This window comes from Prionailurus viverrinus, chromosome D4 (genome assembly GCF_022837055.1).
Source record: "Prionailurus viverrinus isolate Anna chromosome D4, UM_Priviv_1.0, whole genome shotgun sequence".
NCBI classification, from domain to species: Eukaryota; Metazoa; Chordata; class Mammalia; order Carnivora; family Felidae; genus Prionailurus; species Prionailurus viverrinus.
In genome coordinates, this window is record NC_062573.1 from 59732796 (window position 1) to 59750195 (window position 17400).

General features: G+C 48.3%; 1 protein-coding gene and 1 long non-coding RNA gene across 3 annotated transcripts in view; one reads left to right on the forward strand and one right to left on the reverse strand.

Moving 5' to 3' along the window:
• Positions 1-14922, forward strand: part of LOC125150863 (uncharacterized) — a 27798-nt gene extending 12876 nt beyond the window's left edge. The window contains exons 3-4 of the long non-coding RNA XR_007146513.1: positions 580-584; positions 14912-14922. This is a non-coding gene — a long non-coding RNA (uncharacterized LOC125150863). The remainder of the gene's footprint in view (positions 1-579; positions 585-14911) is intronic.
• Positions 11426-15473, reverse strand: LOC125150860 (procathepsin L-like). 2 transcript variants are annotated; one of them, XM_047831289.1, is made up of 8 exons: positions 15363-15473; positions 14838-14974; positions 14421-14543; positions 14178-14324; positions 13776-14000; positions 13440-13602; positions 12221-12338; positions 11426-11802 (listed from the first exon to the last, which is right to left on the reverse strand). In XM_047831289.1, the coding sequence occupies exons 2-8, from the start codon at positions 14961-14963 to the stop codon at positions 11703-11705; spliced, it is 1002 nt and encodes a 333-aa protein (XP_047687245.1). In that variant the 5' UTR covers positions 14964-14974; positions 15363-15473; the 3' UTR covers positions 11426-11702. The 2 variants fall into 2 exon arrangements, with proteins under 2 accessions (XP_047687245.1, XP_047687247.1); XM_047831291.1 differs by lacking the exon at positions 14838-14974 and having other exon boundaries at positions 15363-15471.
• Positions 15474-17400: the final 1927 nt, after the last annotated feature.

The window sequence follows — 17400 nt, forward strand, 5'->3', positions numbered from 1 at the left end:
GAAGATCCCTGCTGGCTGGTCACACTCATAGGACAGCACCAGGGAGCTGGACCCCAGGAGGTCAGCACTGTCCTCCTGAGACCACAGACCACCATCTTACCCAATGTGTTCCTTGCTCTTTTTCCAGGAAGGAGTGAGATAGCTTCCCACGCTTGCCTGCTCACTGGGAAGCAAGGTGAATCACTTTTTACTGTGGTGAAATATGCACAACAAAATTGACCCTTTTAACCATTTTAATTTAGTGCAGTCACACTGTTGCAACCCTTACCACTATCCATCTCCAGAACGTTCCTCATCTCACATTGAACTCTGTCCCCATGAAACCCTAACACCCCTCTCCCCTCTCCTCTCAGCCACTCAATTTCAACTCTGATGGGGATAATATTTTTGGAAGGCTTATGTTCATTTTTTATTCACATTCGTATATGCAACACACCCTTGATTCACCAGAAGCATTCATTGCCTTGGGAAGTGTAGTAAAAGAGACATGAAAATAAAAGTCAAATGTTCAGGATTTAACTTGCAAAACCAGAGTTTTGAGCTCCTGGCTTTCAATAATAAGCCAGGCTTTATAGATAGATACAGTGTCCTTCCAAATGCCAGATGCTCAGGAGAAGCTGGGTGGCACTGAGGACACTCTGATTCACAATCACCTTGTCTTCCACTGTGCATGTGGAAGACAAGAGATGAAGGAATCCAAAAGCAACATCATAACTGTGTTAACAAATGTTTACGTGGCTATCATGGACAAGGAATCCAGACTTCTATGTAACGTGGAAGGAAGGACAGGGATGGGAAGTTCAGAAGGGAACATGAGCACCCTTATGAAGTAAATCCTGCTCTTCCCATTCTCCATCCTCGAGTTTGGGCCGTTTGTCCGGGTGGCAGGGGAGCCTCACACAAAGAAGCTCCCAGGGCGCTAATGAGGCTGTTTCCCCAGCAAGAGGAGCCCGCAGAAGTACTCAGCCCCTTAAACCAGAGGGAGATAGATGTAGACCCCCACAGACTGGTTAATAGTGTTGTCAATTCCAGGAGCATTCAAATGAGTCAGCAGATGAGAAAGCTCCACATGTCTTAAGATCTAAAGTTTACATATGAATAAAAAACATGTAACTTGAAAGAGACTTTTGAGATTTGAAAAATATCTTAAAAATTCATATGGCATTTCCCATAATGAGTTGTGAAACTGAAGGCTTTGAAACTACCAATATCTATAATATTGACCAATCATTCTGGTCTCTCATGATAGTGGGAAGATTGCATTTTCTTTCTATTCTTGTAAAAATGTGGTATTATAAAGACTGTTATAAGTAGTAAAACAATGTTGTAAAAAAGTATTACAAGGTATGTCAACAGTTATTAATAAATTTATATTTTTCTAGGAAAAGTTCTCAAGATGCTTAGACTCCCTGAATGTGGCAAACGGGCACTCAAGAATGAATCGCTGAGAGTCAAGGCTCTTGTCCATGAGATCAAGTCTTTAGGGTGAGAAAATCCTTTACCTCATGAAAAACACACACACACATACACCCACGATAATACAAATGTGTGTGTGTGTGTGTGTGTGTATCAGCTGTCCCCTGGTTCATTTCCTGCTCCTGTCACACACATTTCAGAGGTGCCCATGGATTCTCCTTAAGATCCCCTTGCAGGGGCTCCCCCGGCCCTCCCTCCTCCAGGGTGTTCAGTGGGGCCCTGCGCTCCCGCCCCGGTTCTGGCCTGTGTCTGGAAGCTACTGAGTTCCAGGCTTGAGGGGGTTGAGGCCCCAGCCTGTCAGCAGCACAGGGCCTTTGGTTGCAAAGATGAAGTCTGATCTTACTCTCAGGTGGCCATCCAAAATATAGCTCCAATCCCTGAAAATAACACCCCAGGGCCAATTTTTCAGGCACTGTTGATTTGAGCCTGGTGACCCTTCCTTGGTGAGCAGGCACATGGGTGAACCTGTCTCTGTGCCTTCTTGTGAGCCTGGGGCTGGCGCTCACAAGAGCTCACCAACAGCTGGTCAATCAAGATCTGCAAACAAGGAATGTGATAACCGCACACCTAATAAACAGTTTAGCGCAATTAAGTCCTCAAGAATCCAAAGTCCGGACAAGACTATGATGCCACCCCACATATAGATTCAAACTGGGGGAAAAATGGAAAAACAAAAGAAAAAAGTCAAACAAAATTTTTAATTCTTCCTCCTCTGATACCACTTTAGATGTTTCCCTAAAGTAACAAATCTCAAATTCTTGCAAAATGCATTGGAGCATGTTTTCTACCTCAGCCCTTTTTGGGAGCCCAGCTTCTCTGCATATTCTAAACACACTGGGTAATTTTGCATATTCCTCTGCAAGCTTTTCTCTTACCTGGTTATTTTTAACTTTCAGCTTGATGGGTCTTTTTACTTTGTTTTTAAGAAATTGTGGTAAAAGAGACAAACCTCAAAATTGGTCGTTTTAGCACATTTACCTGTGGGATGCAGGGGCAGCCAATCCTGTGCACCCTCAGCACCAGCCTTCTCCAGAACGTTTCTCATCTTGCAAACCTGGAAACTACTCCTCACAAAGGCAGTCATTTTCAGCCTCAGGTCTCCCAACCTCCCTCAGGTTTTACAGCCTGCCTGCCATCTAGTGGCTGCTTGCGCAGGTACAGCCAGGCCGGCCCTTGGTGTTGGAGGGGCTCTCCCAGGGTCACGCCATCCAGGTTTAGTGACAGCCCCGTGGACTCTGGACATTGATGAGTCTCATTTGGCTGCAGGGGCTGAGCCATGTTCTGGTTTCTTCCTCCTGCAGGGGGTGGAGCCAGCAACGCATGGTGGGACTTCACCAGACAGTTCCCACCTCACCTGATTTCAGGAACAGAACACCCTGAAGGCCCCCCTGGCCTGTCCCCCGAGGGCTTTCCCAGGATGGGGCAGTGAGCGCAGTGGTCCTTAAGCCCTTCGGGTTTGGGTTATACGCCTCGTTGTTTTACTTTAACATTCCCGGAGCCCAGGCAGCCCCACATCCTGATGTACACGTGCCAGTCCCGGCACCTGCATCTGAGAAAAGTAGACAGACTCTTGCCATCCTTTGCTTTTCTTTGCCCAGAGCTCTTCTGGTCCCTTCCCTGTTAACAGAACTCTCCCCGTGGGGAGGATGGCTCCTTTCCCAGCACCGCCCCGGGGCCCTGGGGCCCTGGGGCCCTGGGGCCAGGCCACCAGAGAACTCCATCTCCCCACCCCTTGATGCTTATGCAGGCCCACTCCAGAACCCACGCTGGGCCAGTCAGAACCTTCTGTGGAGCTCTGCACACAGAGAAAGACAGAGACAACCCTGACTTCTGGGTTCGGGCAGTGTGGTGCCACATCCCTGTATGTGAGGGTCTCTTTGAAGCAAGAGAGAGAGCCATCGCCATTCAGGAGAATGTTGCCATGAGAAAAGAGCATCCACTCTCCTAAGGAAGGGATGCCCCGAAAGGTGGACCCCATGGAGGCCTCTCCCAGGCTTGCCTGTCATTGGGCTTCTACTTAGGGTCGGCTAATGGGGGCACTGCACGGGCTGGGGGAGATTAGGCTCACGTGTTTCCTCCCCCATCACTCAGTGCTGCTTCTCTGACTCCAGCTGTGTGTCTGTGACTCTAAATTCTTGAGCGGCTTCACCCCTGGGCTCCAGCTTCCCCAGGAAAGGATTTATCCCTGTGTCTTTCTGCCCCAGGGGAGGTAATGGCTTCCTTCTGTCCCAGCCTCCAGATGCTTCACTGTCTCTTGGGTCTTCCTGTGAATTTTGCCCATGACTCTGCCTTTCATTAATGTCCCCACCAGTGTGGATCAAGCACTACCACTCAGGTCCGAGAGACCGTTTTGTGTCAAAGGCAACAATAACTGCACACAGGAGCTGTCCCTGGTTTTCGGTGCCGCTGAGCGTCCCAGTGAGAAAGGTCTTCCTTTATGGAATCCCCTCCAGGGCTTTCGGTCACTCTAGGGGCAGGTCTCGATTTGTGGCCTGAAGTTCCTCTCGGCTAATCTCACCTGTTGAGAAAGCAGGACTGAGCAACTGCACGTACCAGATGTTAGCCCCGTGGTTGGCGGTTCACGCAATATTTCTATCAATGGCAGCAATAGTGCTTTTCCGTTATGGGAAGGATATTAACGATCCACTTTTCAAGTCCACATCTGTTAGTAAATGGAAATAACGGATCAATTTTGAAATATCACATAAACATGTATGGTGAGACCTGTGAGCTGGAAACACGATTTGGGTCCCTTGCGTCTGTACCTAGAGCCTGGGGGCCTCAGGAGTGGTGCCCATGGGCCCACGGCCCTATTACTAGCAAGTCTGCCTGTCTCTCCTCCATTGTCCTGAGGGCAGAGCTAGTCTGTCTGCCTCAGGGCTGGGACTTGGGTGGTGAGAGGCGGTTCCCCATAAGTGCACTGGGGGAGGGACACGGGGAGCTGAGATACAGCTGTAGTTAGCACCTTAGGTTTGCAGGGAATAGTAACACACATTGCAAAGTCCTGAAGAATTGACCATTTCCCCCGGGCTGCCTGACTTTCACAGTCAGTGAGCCAAACACAAAGTGAGCCCTTGCATAAGAGCAAAGATTTCAGACTGAGGACAAGCCCAATGGGAAAATTCAAGGCAGGAAGGAGAAAAGCAGGAACAGTTACTCTTAAGTGAATAGGTCTCTCTCATTATACAAGTAGGACACTTGGCCAATAGAAATGTAAAGAAGAAATGATGCAACTCAGTGGCAACGTGGGCCCCGTCGCAGTGTGCTTCTCTGCAGACTCTTAGTCCAAGTGGCGAAGGCTCTCGGGTTTCCCGAGAAGGGGTCTGTCCACTCCCCGTGGCGTCAAGCCTGTGTCCTGGACAAGCACCATCAGGGATGGACTGTCTCAGTGGCACCACGGCCTCCAGCTTCCTAGGAGCAGACCAGATTTGCCAAATGAAAGGCATTCCGGCACCTCCTGCAGGAATTTTTTGTCGGGAGGACAAAAGATTGGGACAGACTTGTACACAGTATTACAACAATAATGATTTCATGTGGAGACGTTAAAATTACAGAGGGAAAACATTAGTTTTTGCTAACTGCTGGCCCCTAGTGGCCTGATGGAGAAGCCCCTTTGCAAGCTGGGCAGAAGACCCTCCCTTGTGCTCCTCTCTGGGGACAGAGGGCAGCAGCCCTCTGCAAGAGGCCCAAATACCCAACTTGTCCAGTGACATCTCTTCAAGTGTGAATGGTGGCAGCAAATCCAGTTTTCCTCCTCCCTCCCTCACCCATGTGCACAGCACTGCCAGACCCTGGGTCTCAGCCTCTGCCTTCGTCTCAGGCACATTATGTCTCTGAGCCCCGGGTTACTTCTCCCCGAAGGGGGTTTATCACACAAGCTCACCAAGTCCAGAGAATCTGGTGAGATGACACAAGTGTGGCACCTGGACCAGGTCAACAGCCTCCCTGGGAGACCCGCTGCATCGCTGTGCTGATTGCAGCTGGGGCGGCTTCTGGGTCAAAGGGCACATCCTCCTGACAGAACCTTCTGTCACCAGGCCCCAAGTCCCAAGTCTCCCTAAGCAGTGGCTGAAGGATGCTGCCACACACAGTGACACTTGTGGATAATCCCGCCACCCTGGGCCACATTTTGTCAAGAATCTACTTGCAGAATCTTCAAGTTGGGGAAAATCGATGAGAAGGAAGATGAATGGAGACACGACTTCTGAGGGGTGAGGGGTGAGTAGCAAATAACATTTCTCTCTCCCCAGGAACCATGTGTCACTTGATGTGTGGCTGGTTCCGGGTAACTCCTGGGCCCCTGGGGCATAACCTTCATTATCTATGAGGACCTATGCAATTTCCAGGTAACAGATCTAAATAGATATCTTTGTCTCTCTCTCACTCTGTCTCTCTGTCTATCCTTATCTCTCTGTCACCAATCTCTTTGTCTCTGTCTCTCTCGGTCTCTCTCTCTCTCTCTCTCTCTCTCTCTCTTTCTCTGTCTCTCACTCAGGCACACAAGTTCTCATCCTATCCTGCCTCCCTTGTGGCTCAGACTGGAATAAGTTTAACCCCACAGCAGGAAGCTGGCTCCCTCTAGGGGGAACAGCAGGAATTGTGAGGGAACTTGACCTACAACTAGAAGCACTGGCCTGGTCCATATTCAGAGTCTGAGCCTAATCATTAAATCAGGAAAACTGCTGCCCTCAGAGAAGGTGTAACCCATCCTACATTTATAAATCAAATCAAAACTACAGAAGAAAATGAAAAATGCGTGTATGAGATTGCCTTTATCCTGAAGTCATCACTAGGCACTGGCAAAAGAACCAGATGCTTCATGAACTGCCAGCTGTGTTGCAAGGGCAGCCCGCTTGGCCCCTCCAGGCTTCAGTGAAATTGTGGAGAGATACCCTGTAGGCTCTCGTGTGGACATCTATGAGGTGTCACATGTACTGTATTTTGTCCAGTGCTCTGCACACACTTGGTGCTCAGAAAGTAGTAGCAATATGTATTAGCAACATTGTAGACATCAATCCACTTTGGTATTATTTCTTCCCAAAGTAGCAATTCTTCTGTGTTCACAAAAAATAAGTGGAAAGGGCATGTTAACCTCAGTAAACTGTCCCCCGTTCCCAACAAATTCAACTCAGATGTCCTTCCTCATGGAGAGAGGGATCACATAGAAACATCATCTATAATACCATTGTTTTTGATGTGGCTACAGATATGACACTACGCGATATCGTGTACACAAGTGATTTTGAGTCACAAATTGAAATCAATACTAGGCTATATTCTTATTTTCCCAGATGTAATTCCCTTGCTCAGTGTGATTCAGCAGAAACAACATCCCAGATGACACAATTTCCACATGCTCATCTCAGGTGGCTCTCCCTGGGGAAGGAATGGCAACCCTCAGTTGTGGGTGTGAATCCACACATAACTGTCTGCTGAAGGTAGAGGAATGTAGCAAAACTTGTCTACGATGAGGCTCCATGTGAGTGGACAATCCCAACTTGAAACCTCATTACAGAGCATTCATTCCAAGAGAATCAACTTTGAGATGCACAGGAACGGGATTCCACAGGAACCCAACTGCACTGCTCTCTGCTCTCCAGTCACTGGGTGTGCTTAGCATTCCAAGAAGAAAGCCTAAGAGGAGGGACCATCCTGCGCCCAATGTTGGTCTGTGCAATCTGGAAGCTATGCTCATCCAAACTCGTTGTGTCTTCAAGGGCTGAACCCTTCCCAACCCCCCAAGTAGCTCCCCAAGTAGAACACAACACCATCTGCAACTTGACATTTGTGATTTGCACTTTTGGATATTTGACCGTGATTTCTGTGAGGCCTGTCCTTACTATTGCTGGGACATCTGCAAGTTCAGGCCAGGAAGGGGTAGACACAGGACCCACAGCCAGGCTGACCATACCTAAGGTCACCAAGGTATGGGGACCCAGGTGACATGAGCCAAGCAACTAAAACAAAGCCAGCACTCCTCCTAGACTGTGACAGGAGACAGCACAAAGCAAGCACGGAGTTGAGAGACAGGAACCAAGAATGAGGCACCTACCTGTTGGCTTGGATGACAGGGTGAGGGCGGGAACCTGGTGGAGTTGGCAGAGGAGAGTCTGGGCCAGTGTTTTCTGAAGAATCTTCTCAGCAGCCCACACTTAACAGATCCCTCCAGGGTGGTTTTCCCAGACCCCAAGGGGCCCAACAATTGCAGTTTGATTCCAGCCTGGAGGTTCTGTGAGGGTCACAGCTACTGGAGGAAGGGTCCTCAGTGCGTATCCTAAACACAGGTGACAGAAGATGTGTTACTCACAGAAAAAGGCAAGGCCCTGAGCAGATTTTAAATTTTGCTCCAGGTTCAGAACTCCTGCCTGGTCTGTGCTTTTTGTGATAAGAACTTTTAAGAGCTACTCCCTTAGGAACTTTCAAATATGGAGTAGAGTGTAATGAACTATGGTCCCATCCTGTACAGTACATCCTGGGACTTACTTATTTTACACCTGGAAGTGGTAATCTGGTCAGCGATGTTACCCATGTCTTATTCTGTTGCTGCCCTTATGAAAATCAGGTCAGCATGCTGTTGCAGTGTCCGCATGCCATCCCAGCACTCCAGGATGCATGGGTGTCTGCAGGCACTTCATAGTGACCGTGCACGGGTCCCCATACCTGCCAATTTCACTACAGCCCTGATGCCCTGCGCCCCAGCATTTATACACTGCAACACATTATATTTCACTATAGATATTCCCTTTGATGTCTTTGGTATGTCACAGGGAGGCCATTCCATTCACATTTAACATAATCTGTGCAGGTACTTGTCACCCGTGAACTCCTCCCCCTGCCCAGTGCTATGTAGAACTTGACGCTGTCCTTATTCTAGCTTCTCCCTTAGCTGCAAATTCCAGTAAGTTCAGACACAAAGCCCTGCAGGGGAGGGGAAGGGCTGGGGGACCCCTGAATTGTGACCCAAGTCAGTGCAGAGGCTGAAGACGTTCTGTTGTGACACAGTCACTCATCCCAGAACTGCCCATCAGGCAGGAAGAAATGGGGTCACTGGATCTCTCCCTGATGCCATGTAGTGTTACAGATAAGCCCTTGACCCCAGAAGCAAATCTGCCTCCCAACACTCTAATTTAACCTTCAAAGCCTGCCCTTTCCCCTTCCCTTTAAGTCAGTCCCTGGTTCTCCCTCCCCTGCAGGGAAAGCATCTGAACTGCAGTCACCATGTCCTGTGAGCAACACCATCCATTAGGAGTATGTCATCAAGTGGAATAAAACATTCTCCACCTAGTTTGTAACACACAGCTTACTAACATACCGAATCTTTTGAGGGCACTGGTGTCCTCTTCTCCTGTGACAGGGGAAAGGCAGAAACCTAATTCTGGCTATAATTGTACCACCAGCTGCCGGGGGACACTGTGCAATAATTGACTTGTGGCCCTTTCTGTTTTGTGTGCTGTTGATCTTGGCACCTTGACTTTGGCCAGCACTTCTGCCCAGTGTGCAGGATTTAGGGGATCCCCTCTGCCTGAGCCCCTCTGGTCCTTGCACTCTGAAGACCCTAGAGGCATGGTAGCCATGGCACACTGCTGAAGCCCCAGAGAACTTCCAGAAGCCTCTCTGCCCCAAGGCTGGCTTGCTCCTGGCAGCTGAGGGAGGGCATGTCTGTGCCCCGCCCAGCGCTGCCCTCCACTGACTCCAGCTCACTGGTTCAAATGACCTTGACGGCAGTGCTGGTGAAAAGCTGCTCAGTCTAAAGGGAGACAAACTTAGAAAACACAACCCTTCTGAAAACTCCGAAGATGCACTTTGAAACTTTTCACAAGTTTAAAAAATATACATAACTTTGAAAAGCACACAAGCTTCTAATATCTGAAGTTCACACATCACCCAGCTCTTCCTGCTTTCCTTCACATTGGCACCTGCACATGTTCTCAGAGTCTTGGTCTGAACTCCCAGCATAGTGTGGACAGCAGGCTGAGCAATCCTGACATGGTGAAGCAAGATGACAGTCACAAGGAGTCCTTTCTAAGGGATGTTCAGAGACCAACTGTGGCAGACTGCATGTTCCAAAGACGGCCCCAGCCTTGTCTTCATCCCACACGCCCCTCTGCTCAGTGGCCTTGGCTCTCCCCATCATGAGGTAGGGTCTCAGCCCGTCTCCGGGTCCCTGAGCCATCCCTGGTGACAGGCTCCAAATACCTGCAGGAGCAGAGTCTCACCAAGGACCAAGGTCAGGCCATAGGAGTCTGGAGCTCCTTGTGAGCGTCCTGACACACCTGTTGTTGGGACTTGAACTCAGAGACGCCTTCAAACTGTGCGAGCCCAAGCAATGGGGAGGGCTGGGCAAGCGCTCTGGTCACCAGCCCAGGCTGAACGCCCCGCCCACACCTGCATCTAGGACATCCCACCAGTGGGCCTGTGTGGACACCAGCCATTCCCAAGCAACAGGGAGTTCCAGCTCTTGGAGAGACTTCCAGGAAGAACCATGCCCCTGAGCCCAGGTGGGAAACGGGAGAGACAATTTTTGACAAAATCACAGAGCTGCGAGGATTCCGAGAGTGTGTTTACATTAACAGATAACCGGTCTCTCCACTGCTTCCCCAGTGGTGCCACCCTGTCCTAAAACCCTCATGTGGACCCAGCCTCATCTCCCCACACCATCACCTCACTCTCTTTCCATGTTCTCTAGATACACTGTCTCTTTTCTCCGGGGTTCTGAGCCCGAGCCTCTGCTCAGACACCCCTCTTTTTTCCTGTCCCCCTGACCGGTTCCTCTGGGTTCTCATCAGACACCTCTTCCTCCTGCTGTTCTGAGCTACCTCCTCCCCCTCCCAGCACCTGCTCCTCCTGGCAGTTGGGGATGTGCCTTCCACCAGGTGATGGCTGAGACCCAGCAGGTGCTGCATCAGTTCTGGTTGTTCCAATACAGTTTCCCCCTGGCAGAAGGGATTCCGCTGGGGAGTCCCCACCTCTCCTGTGACTGCCCCTGACAGCACTGTCAGGAAGCCCATAGAATTTCCCTGCACACACCACATTTGTCATTTTAGGTTAAACAGTTGGAAATGTAAGCGTCTAGGAGGGAAGTCTCATGGAGAGTCCTTCCGCCATGACAAGTGGCCCAGTCCAAAGGGACTTGTCTCAAGGTGCTGGAGGTCTTGTGGGCTGAGACCTGCTGTCTTCCACCTCATGTGCTCATGACCGGTTACGGGGTCTATTAACTACAACCTTACATCTTCTCCTCATGCTTTCTGAGTGGGAACATGAGTCAATTAACCTGCAGAGAGAAAATAGAACTATGTGCTTCTTTAGCCAGCGAACAGTAGGCAGAATGTCTTCTTTTAATCAATTCCGGGCTTAAGTGGTTGGGTGTAAATGAGGCCTCAGATGATCACTTTGGATGTCCTCACCTGTCTGCCACCTCTGAGGCCCAGTTCTATTTTTGAAGCTGGCCTCGTGTCTGGGGTTTACCCTTAACCCTTGTGGACCCAAGATACACATTCCTACAACCCACTGCATCCAGTTCTTCCTCATCCGCAAAGAGGTTACATGATCTTCTCTAGCATTTGGGGAAGATGCACCTGAAACTGACCGTGACATCTGTCCTGTACTTGGGTGGGTTGTAACCATTTGGGGTCAAATGACCATGATCTTTAAGGCACTATTCTACCTTGGTAATTCAATGTATGTATGTTCACTTTTCTAACGTGTCAAGTTTTTCCTCATTGAAAGAACATACCTTTGTCCTTACAGATCATTGTTCATATTTTGCTCTATTCAAGTGTTGGGATGGACACAGCCAAAGGGCAGCTGCCATGACATGTGCTTATTTACAACTACAAGAACCAGACACCATCCAGCATTCTCCTAGTGGGCCACTGGCACATTCAGTTATGTCCCTAGAGCCCAGTGACATTTTTGGCTCCATAAAAATTGAGTGTATTAAAAATTTGAAGACCTTGAAATGTTTTTATTTTAAAGAGTAAAACTACACACTTCATTTTAAAACATGAAATGTTACATGCCATTAGACAAATTCCTACAAGGCTGTTTACAACAATAATGAGAGAGTCGGGAACATTCCCAGTATAAAGTGTCACAGGATCAATTCATAACTTGGATCTTCAGCCCTTCAAGTGTTTTATCCCACACAGGAAGTTCTGGTCAGTGTTAAGATAAAATCCTCTTCTGCATATGCTGTCCCCCGTCAAGGCCTTCTTTATTGCATCATCTCACACAGTAGGAAAGCTGGCCAAGGAGGCGATACCACAGTGGTTGTCCCGGTCTTTGGCCATCAGTATATAGCCATCTATGCCCCAGGCTTCTCCCCAGCTGAAAGAAGACAGCATTTGCTATTTTACTCACACAATCAAGCACATTTATCTTTATGAACGACAGCACCTAAAACTGAGTTCTAACCCTGCACAGAATTCTATCCCCAGACCTTTAACAGACTGCAAATGGAGACACAGAAAGAAGAAACTCTTGGGGCCAGATGTATTTCAGAATTCATAAAATTCCCAGTTTAGAAACCAGTGGTACCAAAACTATATCAAGACCCTAGCAAGCTTGAGACAATATCTTACTGTTGTTATCATTACATGAATATGTCTGTGTTTTCCCTAAGTGGGGTTCTGGGTTCCTGAGATTTTACAAGTGTGCTCAGGGGTTTGAGGACCTGTACCCAAACCCTGATTCCAAAAAGGATTCCCTTTTCAGTTTTAAGGGTAAGTATTTTTGTCTTTTATACCTGTTCTTGACAATCCAATACTTTTTGTTATCCAACTCTGCTCCCTCAAAGCCATAGCCAACTATCAGAACGCCGTGGTGTAGGATTTCATGGCTGCAGTTTGAATCATAATAAATGCCTGGAAAGTAAAATTCAGTGCTGGGGTGAGGATTCCCACATGATGTGTGATAGTAACTCAGCCTATCCACCACTGTAAGGGAGGCATTTCAAAGTTCAGTGAAATGACATAATTCCAGATACGATTTAAAAGCCAGGACTTTTGAGGGGAGGGGCGCCTGGGTGGCTCAGTGGGTTAAACATCTGACTCTTGGTTTTGACTCAGGTCGTGATCTCACAGCTTGTGAGATCAGGCTCTGCACTGACAGTGTGGAGCCTGCTTGGGATTCTCTCTCTCCCTCTGCATCCCCCCACCCCCATTCATGTGAGCATGCACTCTCTCTCTCTCTCTCTCTCAAAATAAATAGATAAACTTTGAAAAAAAATTAAAAAATGAAAGCCAGATCTTTTTTGAGCCAGGTGAGAGACTTAAGGCCTCGTCTAACACAAGCTGAATATGAAGTGGCACAATCTGTTTCGTAAATAACTAGTCATGAGCCATAAAAGACCACTCACAGAAACCTACTTTTAGGATGTCAGCCTAAGGAAACAGCAGAGAACACAGAATTACTTGAACTAAGTTTTTTTTTTTTTTTTTTAATTTTTTTTCAACATTTATTTATTTATTTTTGGGACAGAGAGAGACAGAGCATGAACGGGGGAGGGGCAGAGAGAGGGAGACACAGAATCGGAAACAAGCTCCAGGCTCTGAGCCATCAGCCCAGAGCCCGACGCGGGGCTCGAACTCCCGGACCGCGAGATCGTGACCTGGCTGAAGTCGGACGCTTAACCGACTGCGCCACCCAGGCGCCCCTAAGTTTTAATTTCAGTAGTAGAATCATTTGAATTACTTCAAAGTTCTAGTAACTCCAAAATCAGGTAGTAAATTATATAGCCTTTTACACATATTTATGAAGTGATTAACATCATGAGGTTGTGTCTCCAGTCATTACAAATAGAAACATTAGGCACAAATATTACATGTATACAATAAACGATTGTGTTAAATCCGCACCCCCCAAAATTCTACGTGAAATTCGACATGCCAAAGAGTCAGTCTTGCTGTATGTGATGATGGTCTTTCCATTTCTCTGCCTAAATTTCTACACAGACAAATCCTTACCTTGGTCATAGAACCGGAAGGTATCCAGGCTTGCATCTATAGCAGCAGAGACGGGACCCACAATTGCCACTGACCTCATAAGTTTGTACTCCGTCTTAGGGATTGTCAAGAACCCAGTTATGTCGGCAGCAGAACTTTCTGGATTGTATTTGCAAGATTGGAGCTTTCAAAGGTAAAGGGGTAGAGACTTGATTACTACCACCTACATCCTGGGAAACATGAGATCAAGACAGTTGCAGATATAAAGGCTACAGTCTAAATTGTGAAAATTAAATATGGCATCTCTTTTTCCCTGAATGTGTTCAAGTTTATAACAAGATAAGGAGCTCCATTTACCTGTGCATGGTATGGATAGGATTCCTCTGAGTCCAGGCCGCCATTGTCCTTAACATACTGGAAGGCATTATCCATGCTGCCCCCACTGCAGCCCCCATTGCCTTCAGACCAAGCACAGTCCAGCAGGTTCTGCTCACTCAGTGAAACAAGTTTGTGAGTTTTCCCAAACATCTGTCCTTCGATGGCACCAGTTGCACTAAAAGCCCAGCCAGAAGCACACTGACCCTGAAACCCAAGTAAAAAGTTCTCAGCCTACAAAACAAATAGCAGGACTTGACAACAGAGCACACATATCAAAGTCTTTTAAAACATAGCAAATGGCACATTCTCAGTCTACCACAGCAAGGACACTGATCCCTTTTGCCTGTACTCTTGAGAAGAACCTGCTGAATATTGTCCCACCTGATTCTTCGTGGGAGTTACGTAGCCTTTCTTTCTCCAGTTCACAGATGAGGGGATCTCAGCAAAGAGAGGTGGTTGGAACACTTTCCCCTTCTTGTGCTTCTGGATTTGAAGACCATTCATCACCTGCCTGAATTCTTCATTGGTCTTCAAGGAAAAGAAAGTAGGATGTTGACAAGTTTGAGATTACTTTGGCAAAGTACTCAGAAAAACAAAATGTTCAGCAATCCGTGCCACACTCACCATGTCACCAAAGCCATTCATTGCCATTGTGAAGCTGTGTTCCTTTTGATTGTATTCCCGATTGTGCTGTTCAATCATCTTCATATTTTCCCCCCACACTGCTCTCCTCCATCCTTCTTCATTCTAGAGGGAAGATACAATCACACGTCTTTATTTCTATTTAAAACCAACTCACCTGCACCAAGTGGATGTGCTCACAGAGAGGAGGAGAAACCACAGCCAGGAATGGCCTGATGCTTCTGCGAGCTGTTCTCCAGCAACCACACAGCAGGACATATGCCCACGTTGTGTACAGTCAAGGAGCCCTGCTTACTGCCTTGGTAAGAGCGGCCTCAAGAAGCTACTCCTTGCTATGAACTCCCACAGCACAGACTGTTTTCTGCAGGGGTCCCTCTGGGCAGGTTAGATGTTACCAACCATGCCATATAGCTTCCCGTGTGTTGCCTTCCACTGGGACCATTGTTCATCTAAACTCTGATTGATTTGTGGAGCAGCTGACGCTATTCCCAAGCAAAGGGCAGCCAGGAAGAGAGAAGGATGCATGTTTCAAAAACCTAGGAAGGGAAAAGAAATGAGATTCTGATTAGAACAATCCATTTAAAAGGGCATCCTCCTTTCTTCTAAGGTGTTAGAGCCCTGCGGTAGGGTAAAAAGATTGCATTTATCAAATGTTTACACAGGGCTGTGGAGGATGTGGGATGTGCGAGGGGCCTGATGCTCCACTCCCCGCCTTGGAACCTGCCCACCAGTTTTAAGGCATGTGGACAAGGGGCCATGACTCAGTGGGCTCTACAACCTGATGTGCAGAGATCTGGCTTCAGCGTCTGGTGGGGCCAGGCCAGGGACAGTACCTCCTGGAAGCCCCGAATCCCAAATCCTAAGGCTGGTGGCCAACCTCGTTCCCAGGTTGGCCCTCCACTCAAGCCCAACCCTGGGCCTCACCTGTGGCAGGTGTAGCTGTGTAGGCACAGTCCCAAGTACAGGGCTGGGGGTCCACTGGGTCGCGAAGTGGGTCCAAGGCTGTCGGTTTAAGGCCCATGATTCCGCCGGATCGCCCAGTGCTGACCACCTGTCCTCAAGGTGATTGGCTCAGCCGGCCGGGGGGCGGGGCCTCTTGGCAGCGTTCCCACCTTTCTTGGGTAGGTAGTATCTGCCCAGTGGCCCTCAGGGAGACAAGCCTGCCGAACGGGAACAAGACCCTGGAGGGAGAAGGGAGGGTACAGCTCATCCCTGGGACCCGAAGCTACTAATTACCCAGACTACAAGAGATGGGCAGGTGGTCCATGAGAAGAAACTCACCGGGAGCCCCAGATTGATTTTCAGCATCAGCCTGCATGTCCTTTAGTCCTAGAGTTTTGGGTTAAAGTCTCCTGGAGGGCTGAGAGCAGGATAATCTAGCCTAGTGGTTCCTATTTATTCCAAGCAAAGGTGGGGCAGGGGGAGGAATGCAGCACCCACAGAGAGAGGTGTTATCAATGTCTCAGAATGGGATGCCTCTGGGTTTTGGAAGAATTTGTAGTGGAGTGGAAATCTCCAAAACTCAGGATATGATGGGCAAGACCTAAATCCTTGGACTGAAGGAGACAGATGAGCAGGATGTCCAGGGATGGAGTGGCAGTTTGTAATGTTCCTCTCCAGTCCCCTCACAGTTATTTTCCTTTTCCTTCTCAAAACAGATAGAAACGAGTTATTGAAAAACAAAACAAAACTGGATTAAGAGATGGAGGAAAAGCAGAATATAGGAACTGCATTCACTTCCCCATTCTCTGTATGGATATTATGTTTCTCGGTGTCTAAAGTGCTTTTCTTGAGATTTAACTTCACAAGTTTAAGATAAATAGCTATTTCAAGCAAGGATGTATTTATCAGGAGACCATGAATTTGCCCTCTGATGACCGGTGTTGCTTTCTTTAGAAACAGGATTCCACACATCTAAACAGTGGGTCGGCACCTCCTCTGGACCCACTTTAGTGAGGCACCCAGTGACCTTCCTCATGCATTTTCTCCAGCACTTTTCTGCTCCAGGAGAGCAGTGGTCAAAGGGACTCTGCACATGGGCTCGGAGTCAGGGCTGGGCCAGCAGGGCCATTCTACAGCTCTCCTGGTGTGGGCCCAGGCAGGTTCTGCAACACCCTCAGCCTCAGTTTCCTCAGTGAGGACATGGGGCAATAATTAGATCTTCCTCAGAGGATTCTTGTGATTAAATGAGATAGATTAAATGAGATAATACGTGTCAGGCATGAGCATAGAGTAGGGCTAACTTAATACCGCTTCCTTGTGAGGGCTGTTGAACAGAAAGCCACAGGCCCAAAATGGTGTTGCTTAGGTTAAGGGCCCAGGTCAGGAAACCAAGACAACTGCAGGTTCAACCTCCAGCAAGGTAATCCTGAAAGAGTCAACCTGGAATTTCCTGGTCCATGCTGGGGAATTTACTGAGAGCCTTTCTGCTCCCCTTTAACAGGGCCACCTTGTCCAAACAATGCATTCCTTGCTAATACGTTCCTTTCTTCCTTTTATGCTTTTCCTTACCTTTTCAAACCTTTCTTTTGTTTAGCTCAGGAGAGTTTCCTTCTATATGCTAGATGGGATGCTGCCTGATTCATGAATCCTCTAAGAAATCCAATTCAATTCTCAACTTTACTTGAATTTTGATTTAGTGGCAGGGACGAGATCTGGAGAAAACTTCTGGCAACATACCCAGCAAGGAGAAACAGGTGTGGTGCCCACAAGCCTTAGGTTCATGGCCTTCTCCCCCTTTCCCAGCGCTGTGGGTAAGCTCCTCCGGGTCAGAGCTCCATTCTGTTTGTCTCTATCTTTGCCTTGGAGCTCCTGATCCCACTGACCTTCCAATACAGGTCAGGTCAGCTTGAGCTGCAGATGGTTATGCCAGGAGCCCAATGGTGCTGGTGTGTTTGCCAGGACTTCCACTGAGCTGACAGAAGGGTCTCCCTGAGGCAACCCCTGCCTTTCATGCCACATT